General features: G+C 41.9%; 4 protein-coding genes across 8 annotated transcripts in view; 3 read left to right on the top strand and 1 right to left on the bottom strand.

The window, feature by feature from the left end:
• LOC116845110 overlaps positions 1-203 on the top strand; it is a 2,856-nt gene extending 2,653 nt beyond the window's left edge. Inside the window, exon 4 of one of the 4 annotated variants that reach the window (XM_032817435.1) lies at positions 63-203. In XM_032817435.1, the coding sequence (XP_032673326.1) occupies positions 63-71 (9 nt within the window). In that variant the 3' untranslated portion in view covers positions 72-203. The remainder of the gene's footprint in view (positions 1-62) is intronic. The other 3 variants (XM_032817439.1, XM_032817438.1, XM_032817437.1) reach the window with 3 other exon arrangements.
• Positions 204-1,661: 1,458 nt separating this feature from the next.
• On the top strand, positions 1,662-3,789 carry LOC116845109. Its single transcript, XM_032817434.1, has 3 exons — positions 1,662-1,794; positions 2,509-3,149; positions 3,422-3,789. The coding sequence occupies exons 1-3, from the start codon at positions 1,764-1,766 to the stop codon at positions 3,656-3,658; spliced, it is 909 nt and encodes a 302-aa protein (XP_032673325.1). The 5' UTR covers positions 1,662-1,763; the 3' UTR covers positions 3,659-3,789.
• A 1,959-nt stretch (positions 3,790-5,748) lies between these two features.
• Positions 5,749-8,764, top strand: LOC116845175. Its single transcript, XM_032817575.1, has 3 exons — positions 5,749-5,910; positions 6,605-7,245; positions 8,368-8,764. The coding sequence occupies exons 1-3, from the start codon at positions 5,880-5,882 to the stop codon at positions 8,599-8,601; spliced, it is 906 nt and encodes a 301-aa protein (XP_032673466.1). The 5' UTR covers positions 5,749-5,879; the 3' UTR covers positions 8,602-8,764.
• Positions 8,765-8,944: 180 nt separating this feature from the next.
• Positions 8,945-19,174, bottom strand: part of LOC116845174 (plastin-2) — a 46,558-nt gene continuing 36,328 nt past the window's right edge. Inside the window, exons 1-4 of one of the 2 annotated variants that reach the window (XM_032817573.1) lie at positions 17,685-17,843; positions 13,915-14,345; positions 12,371-13,589; positions 8,945-12,082 (exon numbers count right to left, since the gene is read on the bottom strand). In XM_032817573.1, the coding sequence (XP_032673464.1) occupies positions 11,876-12,082; positions 12,371-13,589; positions 13,915-14,345; positions 17,685-17,759 (1,932 nt within the window). In that variant the 5' untranslated portion in view covers positions 17,760-17,843 and the 3' untranslated portion in view covers positions 8,945-11,875. Of the gene's footprint in view, positions 12,083-12,370; positions 13,590-13,914; positions 14,346-17,684; positions 17,844-19,174 lie in introns of those variants that run through there. The other variant, XM_032817574.1, reaches the window with a different exon arrangement.

The raw sequence follows: 19,174 nt of genomic DNA, 5'->3' as shown, positions 1-19,174 counted from the left end.
CCCCGTTCATCTCCAATGGAAAATTGATCGATCTAAACCTAGACACCGATATACCGAGTAACATAGATTAGACGCGAGAGAGAGAGAGAGAGAGAGAGAAACGTGCACTCTACTTGCCACACTTGTAGATAAACTGTAGAACTGTATCCATTAAAAAAAAGAACTGTAAAGGAACATTAATAAAAAGCATCTAATAAAAAAAAGCGATATATTTTTTAAAGCAACGTCTTCTCCATCTTGTTCTTCTTCGATGGTTGTGATGTCGAGTGTCGGGAATTGTCGGATCGGACATTTCGGGAGGCAAGATTCGTCTGGAAATTAGCACTAATTTTGTACGAATTGCTTACAATTAACTCACAGCAAAGCGATATAAACGTTACAAATACATAATAAATTTTGTTTTATTTAAATTACGCGTCCATTAAATTAAAACTAGAACGATGGACGCATGTTCATGTTTACATACGCATACGCGCATATATACACACACACAGAGAGAGAAATCGAATACACCTGTGGCGCGTGTGCGTATATACGTGCGTGTGCGTGCGCGTGTGTGTCTATACGTGAAATTTACGTATACAATGATTATCGCAAATTCAGAGTTATTTCATTGATTACGATATACTTAGCTCCAATTAGTCGAATTGCAAATGGCTCTCGAAAATTTAGGAGTCGCGAGTATTCAATCCAACACAATTTTGCGTTGATCTAAACCGACACAAACACTTCGAGCTTGCGTCTCGTATAATTCCATTCTCTCGGCTTGTCTCTTTTCTCGAATAACATTCCTTTCCCTTTATCTTCCTACGTGTTACAATCAACACGTTGTAGTCACACGTCTACTATACTATTCCCGTTTCCTCTCTCCTCGTGACAATAATGCCATACCTTGAAAAGACACACAATGAATTTAATGATAATAAAGTGAATAAATCTGGAGGATCAATGCAAATCGATATATACAAATCGATAAAACACACACTGCACTTCTTGTCTTACACACATTTGATATATAAACAATTTTCTCGTACCTCGCAACGCAACTAATCAGCCTGACAGTTGTAGGTAATATATAACTACTGATCCGTCGTAACTTAAGTCAGTGAAACTTATTTGACAAAAACATGCTACGTTTCTAATAAATGTACGTGTTAACCTTCTACCCGTCTTACACGGCAGTTTTTAAAATTTGACGCGAGCGCAAATTTTACAAATATATGCGAAACAACAAACAGGCTTTAACGCTCCGAAAAAAATCATAAAAAGAGTTTCAGTCATTTCCTTCTAACCTCGCGATTAATTTTCGCGAACATATCGTTTCAGCGTTCGCTAGAGTTAGATGCGATAAGTACGTTTCTTTCTTCTCTTTAATCTGAATCGATTATACCATGCAAACATCGGATCGCGTTTTATCTCGGCTACTCACAATAGCACGATTACAATAGTATTTTTTGTCTCTACCTTATCGCGTCCTGCCGCATCGTTTTCGTCACCTACGGCGGCGCGCATCATCGACTCATCATCGACTGACGCCTCTTGAATATATAATACGATTAGTGACATAGAAGATATTATCTCGCTAATAGCGTGGAAACAGCAAATTTCGAAGATTCGCAAGCAGCGTGTAATGTTCGTCATTCCATAGGGTTCAGTTCGGACGCAAGCGCAATGTTGAACATTATGAGCGTTACGTTCCGATATAAAGGAGCTTGCGAATAGAAGAAGCGTATTACTCTAGCGAAGCACTCTGCCACGCTGAGATGAACGTCATCCTAATTCCGTTCTTCCTAGGTCGGTAAGCTAATAACGTACAACTAGCTGGACCCATGTGTGCCATTCAAAGTCATATTCATCTATTAGGATGTGAAATCTGTGGTGTGACTGCATGTGTTGTGTGTGCGTGACACGGCGAGACTAACGAACACTTTCGGAGGACATTAACGAGGTGCATGTCTAAATCATGAATGTAAATTGTGAAAACAATTCGCTTCGAACATCGCTTGTAATTCTTTTTTTTTTCAAAAATTTTATTTCTTCATCTCTTCTCAATTCTTTCCAAAAGCTTTGCCACCGTGGATCGCATCACTCATATCGGAGTCATCTACTTTTCACAATCAAACGTTGCAATTAAAAATTCTGCATGACTTCTTGAATATTTTCATCGTGAGAAAAAGTTGGCGCTCTGCCTGTTAGAGATACATTCAGCCACGTGAAGATAATATGAAAAGGATGGCTTTGGCTTTTAATTAGTGAATATCATTATTGTCAAAATGATGTTTCTCGAAGAATCATGATTGATACATGGAAGATGGATTCACATGGCTGAACAAGTTTCGCTTCTGAATGTAAGCCGACGATTCTCTCAAAGTTCCAGCACACTCAGCCTGTTATTATGTTCATGCCTGTTTTTAACAATCTAAAAGAAAATTAGACCTAATCGTGATTAGTTACTCTCAAGCGACATGAACGTTCCAATCTGACTAAACATTCTGTTTACTCGCGCAGCGGCCAACGTGGTCGTCAACGACACGTCGGAATGGATTTACGGACCGGAGTGTTTGTACAACGTGAACGTAACCACCGTAATTAAATCGGACTCGCCAACATCGGTATTCAATATCAAAAATATACAGCTAATATCCGCGATGAAGTGTCAGCCGAAGGCGGCGGAGAATACTTTGCTCTGCATCCTGCAGAACTCCACGGAAATCATGTCTCGGCATGAGGATAATACGACTCGCGAGATCAAAACTGAGCAGATATTCGAGATCAAGTTTAACGAGCAAGGCGTGGAGAGCGTGTTGATCGAATCGCCGTCCAACTGGCAAAGTGTCGACATCATTCGGAAGATCGCTAAACAGTTGAGCGTGGACGCCGACATGAACAGGAAGATCGGCGTGTCGCAGTTCATGGTCCCCGAGGTCACATCGTTCGGCAATAGCGTGATGACCATGTACAAGATCACGCGCGAGGAGTTACCTGAAACGCTGGAGACGCTCGACGTGACGAAGGGCGTCGATTTCCAATTGGTGGTGTTGCCGATGGCGGACGGGAGGCCCAGAACGACTCTCACCATCGAGAAATCCAGAATGGGCAACATCATTTTGCCGCGCTCCTTCTTCGGCTTCACAGGGACCGTGAAGATGGTACATGTCTTGTGTTCTTCGTTTCTGCAAAATAGGACCAGATGAGTTTTAGCGTGATAATTGACATCCGCAAGATGTCACGCGAAAGAATTCATTGTCAAACTCGCGGCAAAAACAATATTGACTCAGTGAAAAAGTATATAACGCTGTCGGCCAATTAAATGGAACTTTTCGGCTGACTCAATTAAGTTAAATTAATTTACATGCGAAAAGACCATAGAGATGATCCGCTGATCAATCTGAAATGCATTTTCACTGGATGACTTTTGCAGGGGAGATCCTACAGCAAGATTTACGTCGACGGCTTGAGCGGATTCGAGACCTACGAGATGAAGGATGCGGAACTGCGAGTGCCAGTCTGGAAAAGTATTGTGTCCAGAATAATGGCGTTCAACGTCCTGCTGAGTCTGGACAGTATCGTGCCCGCGCAAGACCCACCCCCGTTCATCTCCAATGGAAAATTGATCGATCTAAACCTAGACACCGATATACCGAGTAACATAGATTAGACGCGAGATAGAGAGAGAGAGAGAGAGAAACGTGCACTCTACTTGCCACACTTGTAGATAAACTGTAGAACTGTATCCATTAAAAAAAAGAACTGTAAAGGAACATTAATAAAAAGCATCTAATAAAAAAATTGGGATACATTTCTTAAAACAACATCTTCTCCATCTTCTTCAATTGTTGTGATGTTGTCGAGTGTCGGGAATTGTCGGGTCGGACATTTCGGGAGGGAAGATTCGTCCGGAAATTGGCATTAAATTTGCATGAATTGTTTACGAGTAACTCACAGCAAAGCGATATAAACTTTGCAAATACATAATAATTTTGTTTTATTTAAATTACGCATACATTAAATTAAAACTAGAACGATGGACGCATGTTTATGTTTACATACGCATACGCGCATATATATACACACACAGAGAAATTGAATACACCTGTCGCGCGTGTGCGTATATACGTGAAATTTACGTATACAATAATTATCGCGAATTCAGAATTATTTCAATGATTGCGATATACTTAGTTCTAATTAGTTGAAATGCAAATGACCCTCGAAAATTTAGTAGTCGCGCGTATTCAATCCAACACAATTCTGCGTTGATCTAAACCGACGCAAACACTTCGAGCTCGCACCTCGTGTAATTTCATTCCCTCGGCTTCTCTTTTTTTCTCGAATAACATTCCTTTCCCTTTATCTTCCTACGTGTTACACGTTACAATCAACACGTTGTAGTCACACGTCTACTATACTATTCCCGTTTCCTCTCTCCTCGTGACAATAATGCCATACTTTCAAAAGACACACAATGAATTTAACGACATCAAAGTGAATAAATTTGGAGAATCAATACAAATCGATATATACAAATCGATAATACACACATTACTCTTCTTGTCTTACACACATTCGATATATAGATAATTTTCTCGCAAAGCAACTGATCAGCCTAACAGTTGTAGATAATATGTAACCAATGTCGTAACTTAAATCAGTGAAACTTATTCGACTGCAAAAGCATGATGCGTTTCTAATAAATGTCCGTGTTAACCCCCTGCCCCTCTTACACGGCAGTCTTCAAAATTTAACGCGAACGCAAATTTCACAAATATATGCGAACAAACAGGCTTTAACGCTCTGAAAAAAATCATCAAAAAGAGTTTCAGTCATGTCCTTTTAAGCTCGCGATTAATTTTCGCGAACATATCGTTTCAGCGTTGGCCAGAGTTAAATACGATAATGTACGTTTCTTTCTTCTTTTTAATCTGAATCAATTATAGATACCATGCAAAAATCGGATCGCGTTTTATCTCGGCTACTCACAATGGCACGATTACAACAGTATTTTTTTTCTCGACCTTATCGCGTCCTGCCGCATGTTGCTGTCGGGTTTGTCAAGTCCAGGATAATTGTTGAACATGTTGGCGACGAAAGCTAAATTGAGCTTGTATATATCGTTCATTGCATCACTCGGTGTGACGAAACTGCGGCAACCTAGTTTCGCCGCTTGCTGAAGCATGACCTCAGACCTGGACATGTGATTCGGTTCCATCAACGTCTCTAAGGTGTCACCAGCTGCGCTAGGTGCAATCTGCTTAATGAGATAGGTGTAGATGTCCGTCGGACATCTTCACTGTTACGTTGCAAACGTATGATTTTGCAGTCGCGCGATTACTTGAAGAGAAATATAATTCGGCGAGATGTAAATCTGTCGTCATCGCGACGGACTGCAACTGCGATTACGGCGTCGCTTTCAAGAGAGAAAAGTTTTCAGACAGCGCAACTTCTGAAAAAAGTTTCTCGAAAAAGACTATTTAAAAAATTAATATCTCTTCAAGAAGCTCTGGGTTGAACGCGTCGAGCTGTGCATTCTCTCGAGAGATATTCGTATTAAAAGTCCGAAGCAGATTCCACTCGATGGCGTCGCGAAAATACACGTGTCTGTGCGAATTTCAAGAAATATGCGAGTCAACAATTTTAAATGATTTAGCGGCGCCTCAATAAAAAAAAGAAGATGAAGATCGAAAAACCGCTCGCATACTATTTGTCATATATATTGGCATGTGCGAGTGTATATGCGTCGCAAGCAGACGTGCAATATGCGTCATTCTATAGGGTTCAGTTCGGACGCAAGCGCGGTTACTGAGCGTTACGTTCCGATATAAAGGAGCTTGCGAATAGAACAAGCGCATTACTCTAACGAAGCACCCTGCCACGCTGAGATGAACGTCATCCTAATTCCGTTCTTCCTAGGTTGGTAAATTAATAACGTACAACTGACTGGAACCACGTGTGCCATTCAAAGTCATATTCATCTATTTGAGTGCGAAATTATCCGTGGCGTGCATGTGTGTGTGTGTGCGTGACACGGCGGGACTAACGAACACTTTCGGGGGACATTAACGAAGTGCATGTCATAAACATGAATTGTGAAAATAACTCGCCTCGAACATCGCCTGTAATTCAGCTTTGTTTCAAAAGTTCCGTTTCTTTATCTCTTCTCAATTCTTTCCCGAAAGCTTTGCCACCGCGGATCGTAACACTCGCATCGCAGTCATCTACTTTTCACAATCAAACGTTGCAACTAAAAATTCTCGCATGACTTATTGAATATTTTCATCGTGAGAAAAAGTTGACGCTTTGCCGGTCGGTGAGACATTCAGCCACGTGAAGATAATATGAAAAGGGTGGCTTTGGCTTTTATTTTGTGAATATCATTTTCAAAATGATGTTTCTCAAAGAATTATGATTGATTCGTGAAAGATGGATTCACATGGCTGAACAAGTTTCGCTTCTGAATGTAAGCCGACGATTCTCTCAAAGTTCCAGCACACTCAGCCTGTTTTTATGTAACAATCTAAAGGAAAAATAGACCTAATCGTGATTTGTTACTCTCAAGTGACAGTGAACGTTCCAATCTGACTAAACATTCTGTTTGCTCGCGCAGCGGCCAACGTGGTCGTCAAGGACACGTCGGAATGGACGTACGGACCGGAGTATTTGTACAACATGAACTTGACCGTCGTGATTAAATCGGATTTAGACCCGGCGGAACCGATCGGTAATATGGAGCTGATATCCGCGATGAAGTGTCGACCGATGGTGGCGGAGAACAGTCTGCTCTGCATCGTGCAAAACTTCAAGACCAACGTGGGCTTGAAAACACTTGAGGAGGAAAACACGACTCACGAGATCAAGACTGAGAAGATGTTCAAGATTAAGTTTAACGAGCGAGGTGTGGAGAGCCTGTTGATCGAGTCGCCGTCCCGCATTCAGATTGTCGACTTAATTCGGAAGTTCGCCAATCAGCTGAGCGTTGGCGTCGACATGGGGAAGATCGGCATGTCGCATTTCACGGGCCGTGAGAACATATCGATGGTCAATTGCACGACCACGTACAAAATCACACGCGAGGAGTTACCTAAAACGCTGGAGACGCACATGACAAATAACGCAGATTTCCAATTGGTGGTGTTGCCAATGGCGGACGCGAGGCCTGGCACGTCTCTCACCATCGAGAAATCCAGAATGGGCTGCAACAATTCGCCGCGCTACCATAGGGAATCCCCCGTAGGGACTTTGAAGATGGTACATTGTGTTTTTTGTTTCTGCAAAATCAGACCAGATAAATTTTAGTGTGATAATTGATAACCGCAAGATGTCACGCGAAATAAGTCATTGCACTGCAAAAACAATATTGAGTCAGTGAAAAAGTATGTGACGCTGTCGGCCAATTAAATGAAACTTTTTGACTGTCTCAATTAAGGCTCCTGAGGAGTCGCATCATCCATCTCTTTTTATTGACGTCAATGTTAAATATTGGAGGGTCAAATTTAAATCAATTTCTTGAGTTAAATAATATTTAGTTATTTTTAACTATCATGTGTGTCAAAATTTACTATTTTAACACAAAACATGTGTTTAAAAAAACAAGCACATCTAATCAACCCATTTAAAACAATATTAAGTCATTTTGTACTAAAACAAAGTTTACATTAACGTGCACATAATAAAAAATAAACTAAATTTTAGTCAAATTTAATACATTTTTTAAGTTAAATTATTTAACTCCATTACATTAGTTAAATTAACGAAATATTTAGTAGGAGCAGTGGCGATTTATAGGAATGGTTAAAAATAACTCTATAAAATTGAGTATAATTTGATACTACGGATTTAACAGTGCAGAAGCGACAAAATGAATGCTAAAAATTCCTGCAAAGTACGTCGAGATAAACAGATATATTCACAAAACGACATTTGCGATCGATATTAAGTACATCTCTAAAATACTACGTATACTTCCCTTTTGTTCTAACAATCAACAGATAATTATAAAATAAATGCGACGTATAATCGTCTTTTCTAACTTAATTTCCTCATTATCTTGTTATATTAATTTTCCGATTATCTATTGATTTTTGGAACAAAAGGAAAGTGTACGAAGTATTTTAGAGGTGTATTTGATCGATTACAAATATCGTTTTGTAAATATATCTATTTATCTCTACACATTTTGCAAGAATTTTTAGCATGCGTTTTCTCGCTTCTGACGTCATTAAAAAGAGATGGATGATGCGACTCCCCAGGAGCCTTAAACTTCTACAGAGTTCTACGAGTTCTTAAATTAAATTAATTTACATCCGAAAAGACCGTGGAGATAATCCGCCGGTCAATCTGAAATGCATTTTCACTCGGTGACTTTTGCAGGTAAAATTTTCCAGCATGGTTTTTGTTGACGGCGCGAGCGGATTCGAGACCTACACCGAGATGGATATGGAAATGCGAAAGGAATTCTTGAACTTTAATATTTGTACAACATTTGCGTTCAACATCCGGCTGAATCTGGACAGTATCATGCCCGCGCAAGACCCACTCCCGTCCATCTCCAATGGAGAATTGTTCGATCTAAACTCATACGATATATTGAGCAACATGTATTAGATGCGAGAGAGAGAGAGAGAGAGAGAGAGAGAGAGAGAGAGAGAAAGAGAGAGAGAGAGAGAGAGAAACGTATGGTGTACTTGTCACACTTGTAGATAAACTGTAGAACTTGTATCCAGTAAAAAATAAGAACTGTAAAGGAACATTAATAAAAAGCATCTAATAAAAAAAATGGGATACATTTCTTAAAGCAACATCTTCTCCATCTTGTTCTTCTTCGGTTGTTGTGATATCGAGTATCGGGTCGGACATTTCGGGAGGGAAGATTCGTCCGGAAATTGGCATTAATTTTGCATGAATTGTTTACAATTAACTCACAGCAAAGCGATATAAACGTTACAAATACATAATAAATTTTGTTTTATTTAAATTACGCGTACATTAAATTATAACTAGAACGATGGACGCATGTTCATGTTCACATACGCATACGCGCATATATATACACACACACAGAGAGAGAAATTGAATACACGTGTCGTGAGTGTGCGTATATACGTACGTGTGCGTGCGCGTGTGTGTCTATACGTGAAATTTACGTATACAATGATTATCGCGAATTCAAAGTTATTTCATTGATCGCGATATACTTAGCTCTAATTAGTCGAATTGCAAATGGCCCTCGAAAATTTAGGAGTCGCGCGTATTCAATCCAACACAATTCTGCGTTGATCTAAACCGACGCAAACACTTCGAGCTCGCGTCTCGTGTAATTCCATTCCCTCGGCTTCTCCCTTTTTCTCGAATAACATTCCTTTCCCTTTATCTTCCTACGTGTTACACGTTACAATCAACACATTGTAGTCACACGTCTATTTAGCTATTCCCGTTTGCTCTCTCCTCGGGACAATAATGCCATACCTTGAAAAGACACACAATGAATCTAATGACAACAAATTGAATAAATTTGGAGGATCAATGCAAATCGATATATACAAATCGATAATACACACATTGCACTTCTTGTCTTACACATATTCGATATATAGACAATTTTCTCGTACCTCGCAACGCAACTAATCAGCCTAACAGTTGTAGATAATATGTAACCAATGATCCGTCGTAACTTAAGTCAGTGAAACTTATTCGACCGCAAAAGTATGCTACGTTTCTAATAAATGTCCGTGTTAACCCCCTGCCTCTCTTACACGGCAGTCTTTAAAATTTGACGCGAGCGCAAATTTAACAAATATATGCGATACAACACAGGCTTTAACGCTCTGAAAAAAATCATCAAAAAGAGTTTCAGTCATTTCCTTTTAACCTCGCGATTAATTTTCGCGAACATATCGTTTCAGCGTTCGCTAGAGTTAGATGCGTAAGTACGTTTCTTTCTTCTTTTTAATCCGAATCGATTATAGATACCATGCAAACATCGGATCGCGTTTTACCTCGGCTACTCACAATGGCACGATTATAATATTTTTTTTCTGCCTTATCGCGTCCTGCCGCATCGTTTTCGTCACCTGCGGCGGCGAGAATCATCGACTCATCATCGACTGACGCCTCTTGAATATATATGATTAGTGACATAGAAGATATTATCTCGCTAATAGCGTGGAAACAGCAAATTTCAAAGATAAAGCATTTAAAGGCCTTCCTCCTTCCTCTCTTTCTCCTCACCTACTTATCCCAGAAACTGCAATTCTTCTCTTTCGGTTAGAGCCGCGCGGAATGTAGAAAAATTTATCGGTATCCTCGTGTGTGGCGATGCGTTTGTAAAATACGACGTATGGGAATTTGGTATAGGCTTCACGTGCGCGCGAATCACGCTGGATGTAAAATCCGCTAACAGACGACACAACGGAGCCAAAAAAGAGATTAGACCGTTACCGACAGACATCACGTGATTCACTGAGAGCGTGTGTGGTGTGTAAAATATAACAGTTTAAATACATCACAAATCTTTTACGTCTATCGCTATATCAAACTCGTATGTATACCTCGTATTAAGTGTATATTTCACGACTGCGCTGTATAATTCGAGCATTAAACTATCTCGGTGAATACTCTGGGTATCTAGTACGCGCCCGACGATCTGCCCGGTGAAAATGTACGCGGGGCACCCCGGTACCTTTGAGTTTTCGACGGGAATTTCTTCGAGGAAAAATTTCGAGGGGGAGATCATCGCTCATCTTGTACTTGAATATTCGACATTTTGATTGCATCACGCGCATTCGAACTGCTTTTCAATCACGTCGCGATTCAAGGTCCGAGGCGCTTTGTTGTATGGTGGGAAATACTTGCGAACGCGCACAGGGAATATTTCTCGCGACGTCGTTCCTAATGTGCTCTCTCTATTTGGTCGCTTCGCGGCGAAGTGTTCTTTCGGTATAAAATCGATTTATACAAATCTGCCGCGGTACACCGAGTAGTGTGGAAACGAGTGATATGATCGTTGCTAAAACAACGGAGAAGGAGAATCCCACGTTGGTGCGGGTAAGACACGATAATCAGTCGCACGTCGTAGAAAAGTGTCGAGAGCTCGTGTAACGGCAATCCGATGCGGCAACGACGATTTGCCCGCGCGGTTTCCGTCTGTATCGTAAGAAAAGACATACTTCTGGCACGAAAAAAATACTGGACCCATCGTGTACCTTGGATACCCCGAGACCGGTCCGAAGCATTGTATCCAATGTATCCGTCGTCGCGTTTCAACGCCTACGAGAGCCTGTCTATTTAAAGTGTCTCTTAATTTTCAAGTTCACACACCCAAAGTACCGTTAATGCCGCTTTATCCAATGGCAGAATTATTACATACGTACATACAGCATACGTCGAGATGTTATACATAAATTTCTCAATCGAAAGATATCCAAGATTCACGGTAACGCATTTTCCTCACCCAACTAAATATATAACGCAATCTTCTCGCTTCTCTTCACGAATTCCTCTAGCCCATCAGTCCAGCCTAACGACGGAAATCGGGAAGTCAGACTAACATCCTGTATCCGATATCGGCACAGTTACTTCACGAGTGACAATGGAATGCGAAAACGAATCCGTATACGCTCGCGATACTCGTTTGATGAGCGAACGAGAACCGATCTCGTCGTCGTCGGGATTTCCTAGGGGCTTCCCCTTCTCGTCTTGTGGATTCTTTCCTAGTAGACTCTCTCTTCGAAAGAACAAGCTAACCTAGCCTACATATATACAGTTATTACGCTCGTGGAAGAGACGCAAGGCGTGACCCGTCGCCAGTCGAAAGTCCGTTGTGTACAAAAGTGACGGCACGTGGAGGTGGGAACACGTCGTCGCTGTGGGTGGCGCGACATTATTGGCCGTTGTTCATGTTGTTCATGTTGTTCTGCTGGTTCTTCACGGAGTCCATGTTGGGGATGTAGTCCATTGCCATTAGGCAGGCGAACACAGTCATCACCATCTTCGGCTTCACTTCGGTGATGTCCTCTGGCAGCGCGTAAACGCGCGCTCCGCACTTCCGGGCCAAGGATATCGCGTACTTCGCGTTGTCCAGGCTCTCCTGCTCAACGAAAAGACCGGTAGTCGTCAATTAGTTACGCCAACGTGCCATCGTTGGGAGAGAGGAAGGCAGGAAGGGAAGGAGGGATCGATTGATCCACCTAGACCAGCATTCCGCCGCGTTTCCGCTATACAATTGATTGATTTCTGCTCGCTTTCAGAACCGCCATCAAGTAGACGAAACTAATTTCTAAGTTCTGATTTCTAAGTCGGAGTATCCGATCTAAATGGTTTTTCTCTTAAAAACTTGGGAAGATGTAAGATAAGAAAGACATTACTGAGTCCTTACCTCCTCGGTTCCGCCTTCTTTCACGAGATCATAGTTCACCGAGCCAGGCTTGATGGCATCGATGAGATCGATTACGACCTTGCCGTCTGATATCGCATAATCCTGGAATCCTTTAATACTGCTGGACTTGCCCGCTGCTTGCAGTTTTGAATTGACCCATTGGACTATTTCCTTTTCGACGAGGGTGCTGCCTTGGGTGCCGGCTAAAGATGTCAAAATCGACAAGGTGTACGATCTCATTAATTGCCAGATCAGTGCTAACGTGAGTGTCGCATTTCCGTCGTTGAGATCCTGCCCAGCAATGCCCACCAATGAGAAGTTCATCTGCTTGCCTAGTTCGACAGCGTAATTACAGTTCTCTAATTTTTCCATGAATTTCCTGAGCTTGGTGAACTTCTTGTGCACTTTATTCCAGTTCACCGTGCCTGGTTTGATGATATCGTAAAGCTGGAATATCACCAGACCATCAGCTAGGTCAGAATAAAGCCAATTAACGTGCGGCATCACGCCCATTGAGTTCATCCAATTCCTGTAAGTCTTCTCCTCTCTCGTCTCCTCCAACGACTCTAGACCTTCGATGTTGCTCTCGGGTTTGTCGAGTCCAGGATAATTGTTGAACATATTGGCGACGAAAGCCAGATTGAGCTTGTAGATACCGTTCACTACATCACTCGGTGTGACGAAACTGCGGCACCCTAGTTTGGCCGCTTGCTGAAGCATGACCTCAGCCCTGGACATGTGATTCGGTTCCATCAACGCCTCTAAGGTGACACCAGCTGTGCTGGGTGCAATCTGCTTAATGAGATAGGTGTAGATCTCAGAGTCCGTGATGTCGGATTGGAAGTTGTTACACCTTCTGGCGATGCCGGCGTTCTCCAGGTGATGATTCACCCATCTGAGCAGAATTGACTCCGGAGAGAGCTTCAGCAGATCCTCGATACGTTCACCGTCCTGCAGAAGCGTGGCCAGACCGGGACAGTTCTCCAAAGTGATCTGGTTGAATAGACCGATTCGGATGATCTGCCATAGCAGACCAAGCACCAAATGTGGTGAGCCTTTCGTGAGATCGTGGGCGTCGATGTTTACGATATTGCAGCCTATAGCCTGGGCCGAGGACAGAGCCAGCGTTAAGTTCTCATGTTTCTTGTACAGCGTCAGATTCTTTTTGTTGATAGTCCGCTCGTCTATGGTGTCCGGGCAGGAATGATTGATTATTTTACTGAAACGTGAATGAGAAGTTAATTTTGCAGCTCTAATCAATATTTAACACTAGATATTTTGTCAACAGAAACAAATCAGAATTTATATTTTTCTTCATTTAGAAATTAATCCAAATTTACAAATATCACAAGAGATAGTCTTTAATCGGCGTAAGAAATAAACTTTAAGTTAATTAGAACTTTGAGCTATCTTCCTCAACATTTTCGTCAAGAATAATCAACTCGAAATTGATAAAAAAATCTGCCTTTAAAAAATCACATGATATAATGGGGAGAAACTCTATGGAGATAAAAGAGATACTGTTGTGTCCAAAAGATACGTACCAGAGCAATATTCCGTCTTTGACTTTCTCATAGAGCGTCTTTCCTTCGGCATCGATCGGCAACAGGTGCTTCAAATCGGGATCGTGCGACAGATTAGTGTTGATCCAGTCGCTGAACGCTAATTGTTCCTCGAGCCTAACAGAGTGCGTGGTACCCTCGCTGGACGCTTCGGAGATTCCGCCCAGAGTCTCGAGGTTCTCCTTCTTCGAGACGACCTGCTTGAACGTGGAGCCGAGTTCGTTGGCCTTCAGCTCCTTGCAGAGCTTCTCGAACTCCTCGAACGAGAGCCGACCTTTGTGCTCTAGCTGCTGTTTATCGTCGTACTCCTCGATCATCTGGCGTACCTTGTAGCCCGGCATCTTGAAGCCGCACACGTCCAATGCGTTCCGCAGCTCGGTGACGTTGATGAAGCCGTCTCCATTTGCGTCGATCTGTCGAACAAGAAGGAAAAAACGTCAAACATTCCGCCGATGACTCGATCGTACGTCGTATGAATCACGGAATCTGGATACTGACGTTCGTGGACTTGCAAAGACGAATTTTGTGACGAATTTCTCGAAAGTTCCTTATAAATTTACCTTTACAATTTGTTTTTATTTCATTCGATTTTAATTCAACGTTGACTTACAATTTTCAATTTCACAGATATAATTTCATACTCGATTATCGTTTCTTTTCTGACGCATTGCTTCGTTTTCCTGGACTTTTCTGGTTCTAAGACTAATGTTGACGCACTTGATTCGTGGATTTCTTCTTTTTTCGCACTGACACCTACCGCGAATAATTTATGCAAGATATAAACATTTTCTCTCGTACTTTTCCGCGCGATCGAGGTTGAGTAACGATCGTGTCGGCCGAATGATAGCTGAAATCGTACTTGCAACATCGCTTTGCTGAGACGCGACTTCCGTCGTGCGGAAGCGCTCTACGCGTCTATTGGAGAGAGAGAGAGAGAGAGAGAGAGAGAGAGAGAGAGAGAGAGAGAGAGAGAGAAAGAAGACAAACGATTACATACATGCAGATAATAAAACACAATTAATTTAATGATCAAGACGCGCGGTAACGAGCGTTAACAGGTTTCGTAAGGCACCGCGATAATCAAAGGATAACGCCACTCTTGGAATCGAACGGATGTGAGAACCCTACACGCCGCGTTAACCGACGGCTCGCTCTATTGTGCAGTTATTTCTTTGTTTCTTCAATAGATACATAGCGGATGTCACGCTTCAACGTAATCACTTTTGCTCTCGGGCGGGAAGCGCGAAGAGAAAGAATCCGAAATCGAGAATTGCGGTTTGCGTTCGCCGATCGTTGTTGCCTGCAAATCTCGATGCCTGCATTTGTTCGAAACCAGAGAAAAATTCTGAAGAACGCGGTGCCATGAGAAGAGCGAGTGGGAGGAAATCATGTCTCCTTGTTGTGACCAGATTTCGCGTAATGTGCAATCGCACAGCGTCGATTTTTAGATCTCTTTCTCTTAGAAACCTTTTATCTTATTAAGGTAGAAACGAAGAAAGACCGGGGATTTACAGTTTGTTACTCTTGAGCGTAACAGGATCCTGAATGAATTTGTATTAAACCTGAGCTTCATTCCCTACATTCATCATTACGTTGCGACGCGTTCGCATTCCGAATATTCCACGGTGGAGTCCCGTAAGAAAGCGCGTTGCGTAAGGAACGCACCCACGACGACTTCCGTGCGTCGCAGGAGGCCGTCCGTGCGAAAGAAATCCAGGTCGCGGGAAAAATTCCGCTAGGATCCGCGAGCGTATCCAGACACCGCTCGTAGACATCGCAATTTTCGCGAGAACAATAGGCATACGGTAATGACGGCCACGACGACGGCGACGGCGGCGGCGACGGGAAAACAGTCATATGGAGGTTTCTTGGAAGACCGCATCGGGGTCAATCGACAGTTCCTTATGCCCATTCTTGAGAAATGCCCCGCGAGAGCTCTCGTTGCCGAGCGGCTAATTAACATTTCATTCTCGACAAACACGCGCGCGAGCTGCGCCGTCGAATCGAATGCAAAACTCATCCTCGCGAGGAGATCGGCGCTGGCGATCGCGCGACGATGACGTGCGCGAGAGGGGCCCGGCCGACTCGAGATTTATGCGAGAAAATCAACGGGCATGAATCAGACCCGCGTTTATTCACGCGAGACTACGCAAATACGCCGCTTAGCCATTCGGCTTCGTTAATGAACGAGCTAATCGAGCGCGCTCGAAACGGAACTCGTAGATGCGTGCGCACGCTTTTCTTGTTTTTCCTCCGGCCCTCGTTATATTATCAGGCCCCATTGGATCCAATTGCAAGTCACGGAGCTATTTTTCCTTGCTAACAATTCCAACCATTTGTCCGAATTTACACTTCATAAATTTACGAGAATGATTTTCTCGTTGGTGCAATAAGTTATATATTGGGTTGTATAAGCAATTTCGGATATTGCTGGAAAAATGAAACGATTATATTTTCATGCCGTTGTAAAACATTGTTTTATGAAACAATGCGTGCAAAGAGTAGCGGAAGTCACATCAAAATGGCGCATTTTATAAAATTAACACTGTTTTATAAAATTCATTTATTTTGTCTATTTACGCGGGTCATTTCTTTGATACAGTGCACAAAATGTAGATCGTTATAAAATAAAAAAGTAAATGTCCCAAGAAAGAATTCATGCAAACGTGAATTTAAACGATAATAAACGTAAATTATAACGATATAAAAATACAATTATAACGATGTAAAAATACATTTTACCAGGAAAATCCTAGGTTACATTGTTGTTACTTTGTTGTTACACACACAGCCTAGTTTTTTTGTAATGTAAATCGTTATAAAATAAAAAAATAAATATCTCAAAAAAGGCAATAAAGAATTCATGCAAACGTAATTTAAATTATAACGACATAAAAATACAATTGTTTCATTTTACCAGGAAAATCCTAGATTACTTGTTACACACACAAACTAGTTTTTTTGTAGATCGTTATGAAAAAAAAGTAAATGTCCCAAAAAGGCAATAAAGATTTCATGCAAACGTAATTTAAATTATAACGACATAAAAATACAATTGTTTCATTTTACCAGGAAAATCCTAGATTACTTGTTACACACACAAACTAGTTTTTTTGTAGATCGTTATGAAAAAAAAGTAAATGTCCCAAAAAGGCAATAAAGATTTCATGCAAACGTAATTTAAATTATAACGACATAAAAATACAATTGTTTCATTTTACCAGGAAAATCCTAGGTTACTTGTTACACACACAGCCTAGTTTTTTTAAATCTCGCAGCTACCGATAATTAATTAGTGGATCGAATTAGCGGAAACAATTATTATCGAAATATCGAGGAAAATAAATCAGACGCGACGAATTATTTTCTTAGACATTGAGATATTACGAACAGGAGAGAAAAAGCGGTCTTTATCGAGCGCACGCGCAGAATTCTCTCTTAATTGGTGCAATTTAAATCCATTCTACGACATATCGACTGTCCTTGACGACATATCGTATAACAGGGTTTCAGCGAATGCATCTAATTAGCCGAGAGGATTCGTATTGCGATCGTCCGCCTGACGAAGAAAATTCGTTGTAGAAACGAACGAACTCGTCGATATTTTCCCGTGTCTTTCGCATTTCCCGAGGCAGAAGGACGTCGTTGAGTTGACGCCCTGAGCAAAGTGACTTTATCGAGACTATCGTCTCGCGCCAGCGGGAGAGCGTGCCGCGCGGAAAGCCGAGGAAATGGAAGTTGAGTGCACTCACTAACTTAAATAGCCGCTCGAAATCCTGGAAGTACTCCTCCACGGCGTCCCATCTTTTCAACTTATAAATTTCCATGTCGACGGCGAACAGTGGAGGATGCCGGCTCGCGGTAGAAGAGGCTCAGACTCGCGCGACATACAAGAGCATACTGGCCGTATCGTCGCGATGGCTTATCAGCCTTATCGATTGCATGATAACATGAAAATGGGATGTAAGTGAAAAATATCACACGCGATATCCCTGGAAACGTCGATCGAGTGCACTATGCGACCCACACTCGAAAACAATCGCCTTATCGCGCTGCCCATGAAAAATCGAAAACAAAATCGGAGACCTGAATTTTTCTCGCGTGGCGCCCACCAGAACATTTTCCTCGCTCGAAACTCACCTCAAGTGAGACTCGCTGAAAATTCACGTCTAACTCTAAATTAAAATATGGGCGTCTCACCTGAGACGAGTTCCAAGTAATGACTATTAACACGGATCTAAAAGACCTGTTGATAGTTATTATTTGAAACTCGTCTCTCAAGTGAGAAACTCAGATTTAAGCTCCAAGTTAGATAAGAGTTTTTCAGTTATGAACCGTGATTACAGATATAAACGTCACATATATCTATATAAAAATCTAAATATCTCATCACGTGAGACAAGTTTCATTAATAGTAAACGGGTCTAAGGGATGTGAAAATCGTGCACACACACACACACATGCCACAGCAATTTCTAATGTTTTCTCTATTTAACCGGATCAAACGTCATCGGTTACGCAAAAACGCGCGCTGAGCTTTCACGAGCTCGTGGCGATTCACGGTCTTCTCGGTTGTTACTCGCTCGGTATCGACGAGAGCCGGTAAGATAATTAAATAACCCAGCCTCTTCGTGTGCCGTCGTGTCATGACGCAATTACCGGACGATAAGTCGAGGAAGTCGAGGAAGTCTTGCGATACACGCGTCTTCACGGAGGACGTAAGCCACGATGACATACCTATCGATGATTTCATAATAATACAATGCGCCGGCGAAGATAAGATACACGGTAGCAGTTGGAAATATCTACGCTAAAAACCGCCTATTTTTTTCCACCTTTTTATTGAATGGCAATAATAATGGCATGTCTCGATGGGGCTTTACGGTACATGATGTGAGCAGATACGTTATCCAACTTTTGCTTATCGTGGCATGTACAGTTTCGAGTATGTAGCAAAATATTTATTTTGCCTCTTTGTATGATATATTACACCGCTTTTTTTACCAGTGTTATCTCTATCGCGTATTTTTGGCTCGCATATATTAATAAAGGCTTTCGCGTATATTAATAAAGGCTCGAACAAATTCACGACGTATCTTCTTCTCTTTTTCTCTTTCACATCGACGCAACGCGCGACGCTTTCAGTTTTCCCATGAAATCATCTTTTACCACACCGGAAGAGAGAGAGAGAGAGAGAGAGAGAGAGAGAGAGAGAGAGAGAGAGAGAGAGAGAGAGAGAGAG

The sequence above is a fragment of the Odontomachus brunneus genome, unplaced genomic scaffold (assembly GCF_010583005.1).
Source record: "Odontomachus brunneus isolate Ranch 3 - 2012 unplaced genomic scaffold, Obru_v1 Obru_scaffold_049, whole genome shotgun sequence".
NCBI classification, from domain to species: Eukaryota; Metazoa; Arthropoda; class Insecta; order Hymenoptera; family Formicidae; genus Odontomachus; species Odontomachus brunneus.
Note: the sequence above shows the minus strand (reverse complement) of the source record. Positions and strands in the feature narration are given on the sequence as shown.

Bases quoted from the DNA above. Each gene is read 5' to 3' on its own strand.
- LOC116845175 (XM_032817575.1), top strand. From the start codon at position 5,880: ATGAACGTCATCCTAATTCCGTTCTTCCTAG. The intron at 5,911-6,604 runs GTTGGTAAATTA...TTGCTCGCGCAG, and splicing joins CCTAATTCCGTTCTTCCTAG to CGGCCAACGTGGTCGTCAAG. The intron at 7,246-8,367 runs GTACATTGTGTT...TGACTTTTGCAG, and splicing joins CCGTAGGGACTTTGAAGATG to GTAAAATTTTCCAGCATGGT.
- LOC116845109 (XM_032817434.1), top strand. From the start codon at position 1,764: ATGAACGTCATCCTAATTCCGTTCTTCCTAG. The intron at 1,795-2,508 runs GTCGGTAAGCTA...TTACTCGCGCAG, and splicing joins CCTAATTCCGTTCTTCCTAG to CGGCCAACGTGGTCGTCAAC. The intron at 3,150-3,421 runs GTACATGTCTTG...TGACTTTTGCAG, and splicing joins TCACAGGGACCGTGAAGATG to GGGAGATCCTACAGCAAGAT.